Genomic DNA, 15335 nt, shown 5'->3' on the forward strand with positions numbered 1-15335 from the left:
TTAGATTATTTAATGTGTTGATTTTTTTCTCCAATTATTTAATGAGCATTTATAAAAAGTCATATCTTAAAAACACCTTGTCCATGTCTGCACATCTGAGAACCCAGTGGTATTATAATAATAATAAACCTGAAAAGATAAATCAGCTGCAATGTTTTTAAAAATTGCAAGTGTATGAATTAATGTTTCCATTACATTGAAAAACATGTATGTACACAGAGCCAAGAATCATTTACAAATTCACTCAGGATGAATTTATAAGACACTGTTTGCCAGACCACTGGTAGCTGTGGTCAGAAGGGCAGCTAGCATAGAAAGGCATCTCGCAGTGTACAACTTCATTTAAGCAAGAAAACATAGAATTCAATAACTATGCTAATAAACACCATTTGAATCCAAATCTGATATCTGACATTCCCTGGCGATAATTTGCAATGCTCCCATAGCAACCACTTGCTAACTGGACACTAGTTTCTGAAGTTCTCAGGACGGTCTGCACTGTGGGAGAGAGGGCTGCAGATGGTTCATCTCAGTCGTTCCAACGATGCTTCTCTGAATACCTAACTGAATTCCTCGGTTTAAGGAGTTAATGTACTCGCTTGTCACAGCACCGTGTTTTTCTATCTATAGAGAGCTCCTATCATATTCCTCCCTGAAAGTTTGCAGAAGGACAGTTGGAGTAACACAGCTCTTAGGTGTCAAAGTTTAAAAACCATGAAGTAATGCAGAGATCACTACATTTTTTTTAACACTGGGCAGTTCGGGTTTTTTGTTTTGTTCTGTTTAAGTTAGGTGGTTTTTGTTTTTGGTTTTGGTTTTTTGTTTTTCCTTACCTTACTTGTAAAACATGATCTAAATACAGTGGCAACAGTTCAGGAACATCCCCACCAAAAAAAACAAACAAGCAACAGCAAAGAACAAAGCAAAACAAAAGCAAAGGTATTTGCACGGATCAGGCAACAAAGAACAATGAAAATTCCCTTGATTCGGTACTTCTTAGTGTGAACAGAAGTGAAAGGCGAACAGAGTCCAAGTGGGTGACTTTCTTTCCATCCCGCTTTGTGTTGGGTCACACGGGAAGACCCTTGGACCCGTGAGTCCTCTGCTGCCCCTTCCTTAGAATACTGATTATGTGGAAAATTTAAAGACCCTTCCTGAGAGGCAGATGTTTCCAGCTGTCAGAGCTGAATTTAGCTAATAGCAGAACGAGTTTCAAACGGCATTGTTTCCGGATTCAAATATTTGTCTAGAAATTTGCCTTTCAGCCCATTCACGATGTTATTAGTTGGTAATTTTATTTTCTAAACACCGCTGTAAACACTCTTATACACTAGTAATAGATCTGGTATGCACTCTGGAGTAACACTCTCTAGTTTCCCTGTGTAGAATAAAAGAAAGGTGGTCTCAACATTATTTCAATGCCACTTACTAAGTTCTTGCTAGAAACATTGCCAAACTACCTGAGAATTTTGCTAAGAATACATATTTTGAGTAATACACTTACCAAGCACAGCTTCTAAGGAACTTCTGTGTGTAATTGTCACAGGAGGGATATGATTTTCTGAGATTCCGCAGGAGAGAGTTCCCCGCCGCCAACGAGGTGCGGGAGAGTCTCAGTCTTGCAATGTGGTCCTGCAGGCGGGCAAGCTCCAGGCAGCGGAGCCTGAGTCAAGGCAGGACTGCGCCGCTGGAGAGAGAGGGCTTGCTCTGAGGAGATGGGGAGTGTTGTCAGATTGTAAGTGATCAGTCACAGAAGGGAAACATCACCGCTTCCTGTTACATCACCCCGCCCCGCCTGCAGTTAGTGTTAGGTTACTTTCTTTCTCAAATAGCTTACCCCAGGAAAGCAGCTACAGCTAGCTTCTCCCTCTGACACGAGCAAGAAGCAGCCTGAACAGACAGAGATCCTTTGCTGTATGAACACATTGTTACCAGCCAAAGCTGGCTGGCTTTCACCTAGGCTGAGTTGTTGGGACTTGTTGACTGTGATTCGAAGGCAATCTAAGTGTAGGGGTGTGTGTGTCGAATTAGAGTTCCCGGAACACACGGGGCCAGTGCTATCTGTCACATCTTTCTCTTAAATGTGCATGGAGTTGTGAGCATCAGAATTACTTCAGACTCAATAATTCAGAGCACTGATATGTGATTCAGCTCCACAATCAATTCTGCACGAGGAGATGAAGCAGCTTTGGCCTGCTCTTTCTAAAAATTTCTTTTACTCATTCATGACATAAGCATATGTGTGTGTATTATAAAACCAATTTGGGTACAGAGTGTAAAATCATTGTACATACTTTTAAAATTTTTATGTAATTATGTCACTGCATTATATTTATCTCAAAATAAACTCAAAGAAAACGCATGTTTTCTTTTGTAACATGATACACCGCAATCATTTTATACAGTAAAAACTTTAACTTTTTTCTAAACATTTTATCTCTAAATTGTATCAAAAGTATTTTAAGAAAACACTGAATATAAGTAGGGATATATTGTTAGTTAGCTTTGCCTAATATGATAAATTATGAGATATGGCAATAATCTTAACTCCTGAAGCTAGACAGTACTAAAAGCCACATGACCTTGGCACCGAATTTCTCACCTGCAAACCGGAAACAAAGAATGAAGTAATATCCAGAATTCTTTACATCTTTTAAACTTTGGATCAACGTATTTTATAACGTTTAGAAAGTGGTAAGCTACTCTTCTGAGCAAGGAAATCTCACAGAACTGAGCTCAAAGGCACAGACTAGTATCAAACTGAGGAGCCCAGAGTCCCTGCAGATTAGTAACGGAAGTAAAGACAGAGGCTACAGAATCTAAGAATAGCATGTGACTGTGCTCTTTTTAAACTTTTGCAATCTCGATCTGTAGAAGAAATTCATTACAGAATCTTTAATTTTATGTACGTATATATAATAGGATATACACATATAAAAGTAAGAGACATAACTGGCAACCTCAATCAATTACCCATAAAGCGAAAGCTATATAAAAGGCTGAAATGACACAAGGTAACCTTAGGAGCCGGAATAAGCAGATGAGGTCCATTGGGAAGTTACTTTGTGTAGAATTTTAGTTTTGCTTGCTTTAGGGAACTGCTGTATTACATTTTTGTTATGCTGTTTCCTTCCGCTCTTAAGAAGAAAAAGCAACTCTGTGAATCACTGCTGCCTCCTTAAATAATAACCCATTAATCAGAAGACCAACAAAGATGTTCCTGGGTGCCTAGCACAGAGCTCTGATGTGAAGTCCCAAGCGCACAGGGAACAAGGAGTGGAGAAATAGAGTGGCTACGATCCATGCAGTCCTACGCTTGCTGGGGTGATCCTGACAGAACTTCTAGGTAGGATGTTTACAACGTAAATCCCAGAGTAAAATAAACACTAGATTTTAACTTCCAAATGATCGCAGTCCATGCCCATGTATCTCATTCTAAGAATGTTTGGCCAGACAGACTGGCGTGTAGAAAGCTACACACATTTCCGTAAATGATAAAGCATTAACATTTTTTTTGATTCGTTCATTGGATTTGCTCAAACAAAGCAGAGTCTTTGCAAGTAAAGGAATTCTTTCTCTAAGATCATTCCTGGAGAATCATAACCCAGTGACCATTCTCCTGTAGGCTAGATGCACAAGGAGCTGCTACAAATGGAGAATTTAATACAACTTGTAGTGTTTAGAATAAGTATTGGCTGGGCACATAGGTTTATGGTTGTGGCATAGAGATTCCGGATAATTCTTGCTAGTATCATATATGTGTCCTTCTTAGAGTAGTAAGCATACATTCCAATGATCAGATGACCACATGCTGTATTAACACATGCTATATTAATAGATGCTATAAGGGCTTCTGGGAAGCTAGAGGATCTGAGATATGTAGGGACAAGTGAAAAGATTGAGTGAAACCTCTCACATGTATGCTTTAGTATGACAACAAATGTTTGGATATCTACAGTAAAACAAAATTATACCATTTCCAGAAATCAGTGAGGCAGTTCTGAGCCAGCGGGGTACTGTTAGTACAGCCATCAACCCATATAGAGCCCACGTGTGTCTCATTTGTGACCTTTCCCAGAGCACAGTGAAGCTGCTTAATCATTTGATTAGTAGTGATCAAGTTTGTGGTTTCAGATAAGCACTCAAAATAACTCTGCTTTAGGAAATAAAGAACAACTAAGAAGTGTCTTCTGTTTTGTCATGTAAAAGACAGTGAAAAGCATGCAAGAAACCATATTCCCGGGGGCTGGAGAGATGGCTCCGAGGCTAAGAACTCTGGCTGCTCTTCCAGAGGTCCTGAGTTCAACTCCAGCAACCACATGGTGGCTCACGACCGCTGGAATGAGATCGGGTGCCCTCTTCTGGCCTGCAGGCAGCATGCAAACAGAACGCTGTCTCCATAATAAAGAAATCACATTATCTGTCGTTAGCAGATGATGGTTAGCAGATAGCAGCACGCAGAGGGCTTCCAGTCCACTTTTCTGTCCAGCGAAGAACGCTACACAAATGAAAGGCATTTTGAGGAACGGCCATGTTTGTCCACTTCCAAATTTTACTGCAGGACTTGCGCCCTCCATTTTCGTCCTTTATGGGGCTCAGAAGTACCAACGTCTCTAAATAAGGCAAATGGCTCCCCTACAAAATGGCCATTGCCTCACAAGGCAATTAATCAGAAGGATCCAAAACAAACTCTTATATCCACAAGTTAAACAAGTTAGAACGAAAATCGTGGGTGACAAACTTAGGGTTCTGCTGACTTAATAGCCTGCTTAAGTTTCTGTAGCTGCTGCCTTGAAACATGGTTCTTTAAGAACAACTAAAACAAAACCCTTTTACATGGAGCATGCTATAGATAGACCATTCCCAGAGAGCATTCAAGGGCGGTCAAAGAAAGCATTTAAAAATAAGTTTGTGGATGCTGTCGGATATTATATTCTAAATTAGCAATGCTTTGTGTTTTTAATCATGCAAATTTCATTATTTATCTTTAAATCATTGATGTAATTAAAAGATTAATTGTTTCATCCCTTAGAAGAATTCACCATTTGAGAAACTCATAAGTCTTACGCACTTGTATCAAAAGAAAATGTATTAAGATAACAAGTTGGCTTCAGAGTGTACTACTTTACCTAGCAGCTACTGTTAAGACATTTTCGAAAGCAAAGGATAATTAATTGCATTTGGTAAAACAGTTTCCACCCAACACCACGTCCACAGAGAGTGAGTACACTAAGGCCAAAACCAAAGAACCGATTTTATCATGTTTGTACAAATTATGTATTAAAGGTAAGTGATAATGCTTTGATAAGGCTTCCTGTGCATAAAATTTTCACAAGTGCAAAAGCTGAATTTAAAGTGAGCAATCCATGCATGTCGTCCACATAACAACAGCAATTTCACGAGCCTGTAATATTTCTTACAACATTTCATGACGCATTTCACAAGAAAGTCCACTTACATCGGAATCAACCGGATTTTTACCTATTCAAAAAGCCTCATCCTTGATATGCCTTGGTGGATTTGAACGTCTGCAGTACTTAGTATTGTTGATTGGTGGTGTTCGTGAGAGTCTTCTAGAAGAAGAAGAGTACAGGCAGATGCGGCGTGAGATAGAACAAGTACATTCCTGTTTTAAGTAAGGTGAAGTGAGCTCTCTGGCTGCGCGCAGTCTTGGGTTGAGTGTCTTATTTCTCAGTTCCAAGGGCAGTACCCCTTCCAGGCTCAGGAGTTTCCCCGTCTGGGTGAGAAATTATATGTAGTCACTCTCGTTCCATGGCTCTGTCTGTATGGACAAGCAGTAAGTAAAGAGTTGATGTGCGAGCAGTTCATTGGAGGCCCAAAAATCTCCTTTCCCAGAAAGGTTTAAAATAATTCATTCTATTTCCGGAGCAGAGTCAGATCACAGGGAAAATGATGCTTTCTCATCTCATGGTATCAATTTATGCCGGACGTGCTGTGAAATGCTTCACATTTTTGAACACTGATCTTCAGTGTGGGAAATGAAAGTTTTATTTAAATTTGTAATTGACATCTTGACCCATAGTTCATTTTTTAAATGGCCAACTTTATAGTTGCAAACAAACTAATCGTTAAATTCAAAGACGACAGATAGTTTTAAAGTTTTCCTGTATAGAAGACATTATTACTCAACTATTGTCATTAGTATAACTTGTGAAAGTTTTTAGCAATTTGTAATTTATTCTATTTTTTCAATTTTCATTCATCAAAGTATTTTCACACAATCGTGTTCTCTAGAATATAAGTATTTATAAGTGTCAAGGGCTTTGTAATACACATAAAGCAGAAGTTAAAGAGTAGCACGGCATACCTTTAGTAGGAACTCTGGAGAACTGTAAAAAGCAGTGGATGTCTGAGAGCTGAGGAACTGGGGATCTGCGGTCTCATCCTGCCTCCTAGTGTTCTCAGACTATAAAATGTGGCTTCTTGGCAGGAGTAAAGCAAAATCCTATTTCTTTGCACTTATGAAACAAATCTCAACAACTAGAAAAGATATGATGTTTTCTCTCTCTCTCTCTCTCTCTCTCTCTCTCTCTCACACACACACACACACACACACACACACACACACACACACACACAATGCTCTGAAGTCTATGAATGTGTTAATGTAGATGGACTCCTAAACAGCTGATCAGAAGTGTAAATCAAACTTTCTACCACTCCTAACATTTGATAAGCAAGCTTAAGTCTGGAAAGTATTTGTTCAAAACTATCTGGCCAAAATCTTAATCACTAATAGGTTATAAAATTGGTCCAACCTAAAATTTGGCTGACCTTTCATAAAAGCCATACTTTGTGTATATTCATTATCTTCAAGATCTAGCTCTTTAACCTTTTGATCACCAGAAGGAAGCCTCTGAGAAGTCATGCATCGAGCACAAATAAGTTTGCCATATTAAACATCCAGATAGCAACTAGAATACAAAATTTGCCAATAGGGCATTCTCTGTTCTTGAGAGTTTGCAGTGAACATTTTTATTGTTTGAAACCTTTGAAATTTTTAGACATATATACAATTTAAATTGGATCATATCCACCCTACTCCATTCGTCCAAATTGAGGCCCCCAACACATCTCAACCCTCATTACTTCCTGGCTCCCCCTTTTCTTCTCTCTCTTTTAATAACTCACTAGGTCTAGTTAGTGCTGCTCATGCACACACGTGTGTAAGAACATCCTCTGGGCTGTGGGAATTTATCAATGTCCTCATGCATACATGTGTGTAAGGACATCCTCTGGACTGTGGGAATTCATCGGTGTCCTCATGCACACATATGTGTAAGAACATCCTCTGGGCTGTGGGAATTTATCAGTGTCTTCATTCACACACGTGTGTAAGGACATCCTCTGGACTGTGAGAATTCCTCAGTGTCTTCACTGTAAAGACAGTGACTCTCTCTCTTCCCGCAGCTGTCAGCAGTGACTCAGAGTAGAGGTTGGGGTCTTCTTCCTCCTCAATGCTGTCACGTGTGACTGACTTGAGCCCGCACAGGTGACCACGGATGCTGTGAGCCGAGGACAGCATTTCATGGGGCTTCTCCAGCATCTGATTTACTACATTTTTCCACCCCCCTTCATTGATGATGTGATTCCCGAGCTTTTGGACAAGAGGTAGGTGAGATGTTGGATGTATGTAAAGATGATTGTTGACCTAGACATGACCAGGTCCAGGACCCCTGTGCTTCAAACTCACTGGACACGCAAAGCCGTTCCCAGGTCAGGCCAAGGGGAATGGCAACGTTTTTCCCTGGTGTGTGAGCTTTTGAGGCCAATATATACAAAAAGTCTGAGGGAATATTGAAAAACTATTTCAGTATCTAGTCATCATCTTCCTAAGGTTTTCTCCTATGGTCAATAACTGGTCATCTTTCAAAGAGCATTACAGTGCTTCTATTTCTCCAGGAAACAAAATGACTCAAAAATGTGAGAAAATAGAACATTGTAGTCATGTGTACTGGAGATCAGAGTTTCCAGGTTTAATAAACATTCTTCCTGGACCATGGACCTTTCTTGGATTTTTTTTAATTTAATTATGATAAACATATGTAAAGAATTCGACATAGTATACTATCCCCAGCTAATTTCTGTATCTTATCTTTTTATATTTACTGTAAATTTACTTTACTGTAAATTTATTTACTGTAAGGCTGTTCGTATATGTCAAGTAGAAGAAGCAACTGGGAGCATTTAGGCCCTATTGATTACTTTAATAGAATGTTTCCAAAACTTGACCACAAGCTTCATGTTACTGACAATTTTGGTACATGTTATCATCAGATTATCTGATCTCTATTTTGCTGCAGGTTATTCAGGGGAAAAATGTTGAGTTTCATAAAAATCCATTCATTTATTGAAACTGATGCTGAACTTCATTTTTGTTTTTATTTTTTCACTATACAACGTAATAATCAAATGTGAACTATTATTTGGTGAAAATCCTCCCTCCTCCCTTTTCTCTCACCTTCTTGTCCATCTCCCCCTCTCCTCCCTACTCCCCTTTTGTATGATAAATTCCTGAGACCCACCCTGCTCAGCCCTCTTTTTCCAATGTTCTGAGTAACGTTCTCTAAGAAACTAACGGTGTGGCTGGAGTCATTCAAGGCTGGACCTGAGGGATTGAGAGAGTGGGGGAGTTTTACGTTGCACAGAGAATGTCAAAAAGCATAATTATGGTCACTGTGTTCAAATAATATAAAGTAAGAACTGCTGGCAGAGAAATCAAAGCCCTCTGAATGACTGACGAATCGTGCAATGCTTTCTTCTTTCTTCCGATGTGGGGTGAACCCAGTGTGTTGAAATAGTTTGAACTGGAAGATTTATATAATGTATAGTTATATAGCTTTTATTTAAGAATGTTTAGTTTTATGCAATAATTGATGTGATGATTGATGGAAATACAAACATAAAAAGTTTACGTGAATTTTTTAAAGTTTTTTCCAATTTATGTGTAAGCATGTATCTGTGTGTGTGTGTGTGTGTGTGTGTGTGACACATCTGTGTGTGATGCCTGTGGAGATCAGAAGACATCAGAGCACCTGGGGCTGGAGGTGCAGGTGGTTGGTAGCCATCTATCCAACAAAATTGCTGGGAAATGAGTTCATGTCTTGTAGGAGAGCAGTGCCTACTCCTAGCTACTCATTCATCTGTTCTTCCCTTCCATGGATCCTTGAAGCACTGTGTGCTCTCTTCTTTGACAAATAAGAAATCATAATGTGTGGCTGCACTTTAATAACTGAAAGAGATTATCAAGTTCCTAAGAAGAAAGCACATGCAGAGTGAAGCAGGGACAATGATTTTTATTCGGTTTTACAGCTCTGTATCTTTATGAGAAGTAACGAGAAGTTCTTTAGTAAACACCAGTGTGTAACAGTCAAGTTGATTGTTCAAGGTATAGTATTTTACTTCTTACACTGCTAAAATTGAAGTCATTTGGAAAGGCTTAGACTATCAAGGATACATAATGTTCATGATCATAACAAGTGAAAGTATCTCTTCCAGTGGATGGTCACGACGGAAAAGAGAAAACTGGTTCGTGTGCTTAGCACTAGGAGACCTTGTAATTAAACAGGAAGTGGTTTAAAAGGGAGCAAGATGAAATTCACAGTAACCGGTTTATAAGCTACTGCTTTACAAAAGTCCGGTGCCTAGATTAGAACAGAAAGGCTAAGGGAGACACATCCTTAACAGACGCAGTAGCCTGGGAAATTAACTTTTATATATTCATCAAAATTATTAGAGTAGAAGAATAGACGTCATAGTACAAATCCTTCGTGGAAACATTTAGTATAATTAAAGTAACAACAGTGTGTTTATATCTTAACACTAGTCAATGGCTGCATACACTATTTTCACTGAAGGCTCCTTTCTTCTTGGGGTTTTAACTTTTCCTTCTTTTGATATTCTTTTGATGAAACCTGCAATAAGAACAGTAAGTGATAATAGTGAAAAGAGAACACACATGACCTTATCTCAAATCTCCTCAAAGTCTTTCATTTGCCTCCGTATTTTTGCAAAATGATCTAATTCGAAGAAAGTCATTTTGCATGTGAGAGTCACCAAAACTGGGTAAGTATGCTACAATTCATTTGAAAATACATGCTTATTTTTATTAAAAGGTAGATACGTGGTAAATATATGGTTATTAGACTAACACATTATTTTATTTAATTTCTATGTTTTTCATAAGTTCTTTGTGTTCTTTGTATTGTATCATTATATTCAAGGGAAAAGTAATCAAAATGTTAAAAGCTTGGTGTATTAAAAGAGAGCTTGCAAGAATTTTAACATATTTCTTTAAAAAATACATGCTTAGCTCTTAAATATTTACGAAAGAAAGTCGGGCTGAGAGGTGGCTTCGACATTAAGAGTGTGCCCTGCTCTTGCATGGGACTGGCTTCAGTTCCCAACACTACTTTAGACACCCACATCTCTAGTTCTCAGAATCCCACGTCCTATTTAGACCCTGCAAACATCTGCGCGCACACACGGCATTCCCATATCCAGATGGACACACACACACACACACACACACACACACACACACACACATATATATATATAAATCTTTTAAAAATAAAAACTTAAAATTTTCAATCTATTTTAAGTTGATAATTGTCCTGTAATACATATGGAGAACAATTATAGCTACCATACCTACTAGGATTATCTAAGTTTAGTTGGTAGGAGGGCAAATATTGACTAAGAAATTATATTACTCCTTATAAGGAAATATTTGTTATTTCATAAGTATTTCGTAATTTCAGCATAATTATCATTCCAAATACTGGTGATTTAATGGGAAGAATGTCTTTCATACCTTTTTTACAGGCCTTCACACAGTCTTTCTTGGTAGTAAAATTATTGTTATTTCCCCCGCATCCAGTGTACTTAAATTGGCGACATTTCCCAATGACTGGATTGTAGTAGAATCTCTTCTCACTGGATTGACACAGTCCACTGTCTGCTGGACTAAGACACCATGAAGGGCCATGATATTCTAGAAATAAATAGATGGATAGAAGGATAGATAAATAAGTGAATGGATGAATGAATGAATAATTGAACGTTTAATTTTAAATTTAAATCTTAAAATTGAAATTTTAAGAATCAAGAAAATTTGGTAAGCTCTCTGCATAGTGAATCTGGGCCTTCTTATTAAGTATCCCTTGCAGATCAGTTTTACGGCATGTCTTCTGAATAAAGTAGGATCCAACACAAAGATGAATCATCAATCAAAGATGAATACACAGCAAAGCCCAAGAGTTTCAATGACAGGAATATGCTTAAACAAATGGAGATTTCCATAGTCCCATGGTCTTTCTCCAATGAACAAAACAGAGCGCATTTGAAAAAATGAAGGCTTACGGTTAGTGTTTACATGAACAAATTACTCATACACAATCAAAACAAGTTCTACTCAACGATTTACCTTCTGAAACCTTAGCTATATATTTACAAATGCATTTAAATTAGTACACATCAAATAACTTTTCCATATTTACATAGTAAAGTCAGTCACTGGTTTGGAGTAGATACTTATCGTCTGTCAATAGGACCGGCAAACATTCAAAAACCAAGAACAGGCAACTCGGGTAAAAATGACAATAAGAGTGATAACAATAACTCTAATGTGAAAAATAATTGGAGCCTAGTAAGATTTTTTAAATTCCTTTGGTGATTTCTTTCGAGTAGGGCAAGCTGGTACTTCTCAACTGTCCAGCCATGTCGGGCAGTCGTAAGCGAAGGCTGCAAGCGAGGTGTTGGATGGCGATGGGATGTGGAGGGGAACTCGAGTGGCTTCGGCAGATGGCGGGTGTCATACAGCACATACAGAGGAAAACTTGATAAATGTTTGTGGGCAGAAGATGCGGCTGTGAGGAGTCCAGGGGCCGACAGAGGCAAGCAGGCTGTGCGGAAAGCAAGCAGCCATCTTTTGGCACACAAACCCTGGATGGAAAGATCGGGAAAGTTCGGGAAAGAAGACAGCTGAAGTGAAGCAACCCATCAGAAACAGCTTCATTCGAGAAACACATTTTTATCATCTCCTGCCTTCTAGACATGAGTGGAAATCAGAATGTCTGGACATCACTGGCATACTGAGTAAGGACCTGGGAAATGAGAGAGGCACTAGGGGTGATGGAATAATAAGTAAGGAAGAATTTACAAAGGTAGCGTGCAAAATGTAAGATTTACACTCACATAAAAAATACTTAGTTTCATTTCGGTCTTTGACTAAATACATAAACACTGCTTTTGAAAAAAACCTTTAGCATCTTTAAAGTAGCGTTCATACAGTGTCTGAACTATTATCTGATATGTTATATCTGCATCTTTGAACGTGAGTGTGCCCCATGATAAACCAGAGCTAAGATCATGTGCCAGGAATGGGTTGTAAAGTTTCCATCGCACGCTAGCACTTTCTGTTTAAGACAGTGATTCTAAAGGTGGGAGAGACCCGTTGCAGTGGGGTCCTCCTGTTGCCCACTAAGTCCAATGGGTCTCCTGTATTGTTTCATTACTCCCAGGTTTAGATGTGAACAGTCAGCAACTGCACCTCCTTTGTCTCCTTAACTTCCAAAGCCACCAACCAGGCTCAGAAACAGTGGCAGACTGGAAGCAATTGAATGAAATTGAGAAACAGGAATTTGCTACTTGTTTTATGGTTTTTCCCAGAACGCACCACCTACTTTTATAACAAATTATATAGAGAGGATATGTGAAGCATAAATTACTTTCACTTTGGTGTGTTCTCTACAAGATATGTCAGTCCACGGTAAGTTGCAATAATGCATGTTAATGTACCCATATCTCTAACTGTACCTTTCTTTACAAATGTTAATTACTGTGTTTTAATAGCAATGCCCACTCTAAGGGGCATAATGCCCCTTATGTCAGGACAGAGAGAAATTGTCATTCTCTGAGAGTAACTCCTTCTCCACTTAGTGTATGTCCTGATGAAAGTTTAGTGTCATAATCAAAATCAAACATATTTCAAGGTGATGAAAAACTAATTTGACTATTGCCCCTAGACTGGAGGTAAGAAGGAAGAATGTTACCAGAAACCAAAAGCCCTGCGTCCCAGGTGAAAACTAGAACCAGAGCAGGCATTTCTAGAGGAACACAAATCATAGTGTATATAACACAGGTATAATGGTATAATGGGCACGTGGGCTCTAGCCTCTCTCTGCCTTTGAACATCGAATAATCCAAAAATATTTACTAATGGCCAACGAACTCAGAAACCAGTGGAAACAGGTTTAATGCAGCAGAAGGCTAAGGTCGTACGAAAGCAGGCAGTTAGGAGCACGGGTGCACCAGAAAAAGCATCATTGCTGATTTAACCATGCAAGACTTCGCATTTCTGCTGCCTGTGCACAGTGACGTCTGCGTTAAGTGTCTAGCACAGCTCTGGGAGCTGAGGTCAGCTTGCAGATGCACACCACACACCTCTGCTATCACACGCTCGCTCCACTCGAAGGCATCTGCCCAAGAATGAACAGTGGCCACTATTTACTTATCTCATTTTATTAGTCCTGATACCAGACCCTGTCTAGACAGATCCAAAACAATCGACCTTTGACCACAGCAGCAAGCATGTTCCTAACCCTAAAAGAATGCTATTTTCAGACAGGAGTACAATTTGAAATTCATCTCTGAGTACTTTGTATATATACATAGTGAAGTATTAAAAAAATCAAAACACTTTTCATTTTGGGATTTTTTTTTAATATAAGGTTCTTGTTTTCCCAGAACACAAGTTGCAGACACTATTGAAGTGAACTCATTGTTTTTAAGATTATGTCAATGCTGACTACCATTTGCTTTATCATAAATCATGGGTAACATAAAGCAGACAGTTTCTGCAGAACGTTTGGAGTCCTCGACTGGCATCTAATTAAACTTCCAGAAGTGGGAAAATGAAATATTTTTGTGCCTCATGAAAAAAGAAGTTTACCTATGCTCAATTAACAAACATATTCTAGACAATAGGTAGACACTCGCCTATTTAAATTCCAGACACTGAGATCTACAATAAAAGAAGATACATTTCGAAGTAGTTGCACAATGTGATTTCTTTTGTCTAGATTATGATTGGAGACAGAAATTTACGATAGGATAAAAAGACACTGACCTGGCTGGTTTCTGCTCATGTTCCAAAGGGACATTAGTAGCCAGATGCGTTCATTCTGTCTTGATCCCGCCATCAATAGCAAGTTGAGTGGATTTCGTCTCAAGGACTTGCTGAAAGGTTTTGCAGCACACCCATCTCCCTTTTCTCTCTTGTTATTACCAGTGGGACTGCCAAAGAACAAGGTGGCGGCCCAAGGTCCGTTTTTCAAGAAAAATGTTTTATGTAAATTTACTTTGAAATTCATAGAGTGAACTTTGAACTTAATGCATGGGAACGTTATTGAAATGGCTTATTCCCACAATACTTTCCTATGTAGGTTCTCATTGCATTAAGCAAACTAGTATTTGTGAACTACTTCATAACATATGAACTGGTTTTCTTCTGAGATTTCGGGGGTAGGGGTTTGAATAATAAGTCACTCTTTTTTCCCTATAAGTTGTAGTAAAGAGAAACAATTTTATTACAATGTTTATGAAAATTTAAATGATAGCAAAACATAAAAATATGAAATAAAACATCTGCATAATGCCCTCCCCCAATTAAATTACTATCAATGATTTGGTAAATGCTTTTTCCAAAACCATTTGTATATACAAATATATATTCATATGCTACATAGTATTACTATCCTGAGTAACTTGTGAACATATTTATATTTTATAGCATTATATATCCTTTTAAATGTATGCATAATAGTGCATCTATTCTACTAAACATCACTTGCATAGAATCTAATATGTCTTTGACTTTCAAATGCACTATTTTATGTACTACTAATAAGGAAAACTTGACTCTATTACTGTTTACTATCAGTGATAGGCTTCATCATAATTACAATCATGTTAAGATGTTGAAAAATGTGTAACTTAAAATGAGTAAAATATGCTAATTTGTATTACATGCCAAGAACCCAAATTCATGCATGCATACATATATATACAATCACATAAATAAAAATGAAAATTATATATATTATTTATTGGGCAAAGTACTATATGTGAGAAGAGATTATATAAATAGTTTTATGGGGATGTAAACACAGAAGTTTGCTAAGCTAACGTTCTACAGAGAAAAGTTTGTGTTAACGTTATTATATTTTTCTGGACTCTTCCAGCAGATACTTACAATCTTTTAGTCATTTGCTCCATGATGATTTTTTTTTACAAGTTAAATAATATTTATT

General features: G+C 38.1%; 2 protein-coding genes across 8 annotated transcripts in view; both read right to left on the minus strand.

Annotated features, from left to right (window-relative positions):
• The window catches only part of Calcrl (calcitonin receptor like receptor), a 91414-nt gene extending 89694 nt beyond the window's left edge, over positions 1–1720 (minus strand). For all 3 annotated transcript variants that reach the window (XM_048425866.3, XM_048425867.3, XM_087900102.1), the window contains exon 1: positions 1505–1720. The gene's annotated coding sequence lies outside the window, so the exon portion shown is untranslated. The remainder of the gene's footprint in view (positions 1–1504) is intronic.
• Positions 1721–9297: 7577 nt separating this feature from the next.
• Tfpi (tissue factor pathway inhibitor) overlaps positions 9298–15335 on the minus strand; it is a 43797-nt gene continuing 37759 nt past the window's right edge. For all 5 annotated transcript variants that reach the window (XM_048425795.3, XM_048425793.3, XM_048425791.3 and 2 more), the window contains 2 exons: positions 10838–11017; positions 9298–9935 (listed from right to left, as the gene is read on the minus strand). In XM_048425795.3, the coding sequence (XP_048281752.2) occupies positions 9844–9935; positions 10838–11017 (272 nt within the window). In that variant the 3' untranslated portion in view covers positions 9298–9843. The remainder of the gene's footprint in view (positions 9936–10837; positions 11018–15335) is intronic.

The sequence above is a fragment of the Myodes glareolus genome, chromosome 21, assembly GCF_982192425.1.
Source record: "Myodes glareolus chromosome 21, mMyoGla1.1, whole genome shotgun sequence".
In the NCBI taxonomy this organism is placed as follows: Eukaryota; Metazoa; Chordata; class Mammalia; order Rodentia; family Cricetidae; genus Myodes; species Myodes glareolus.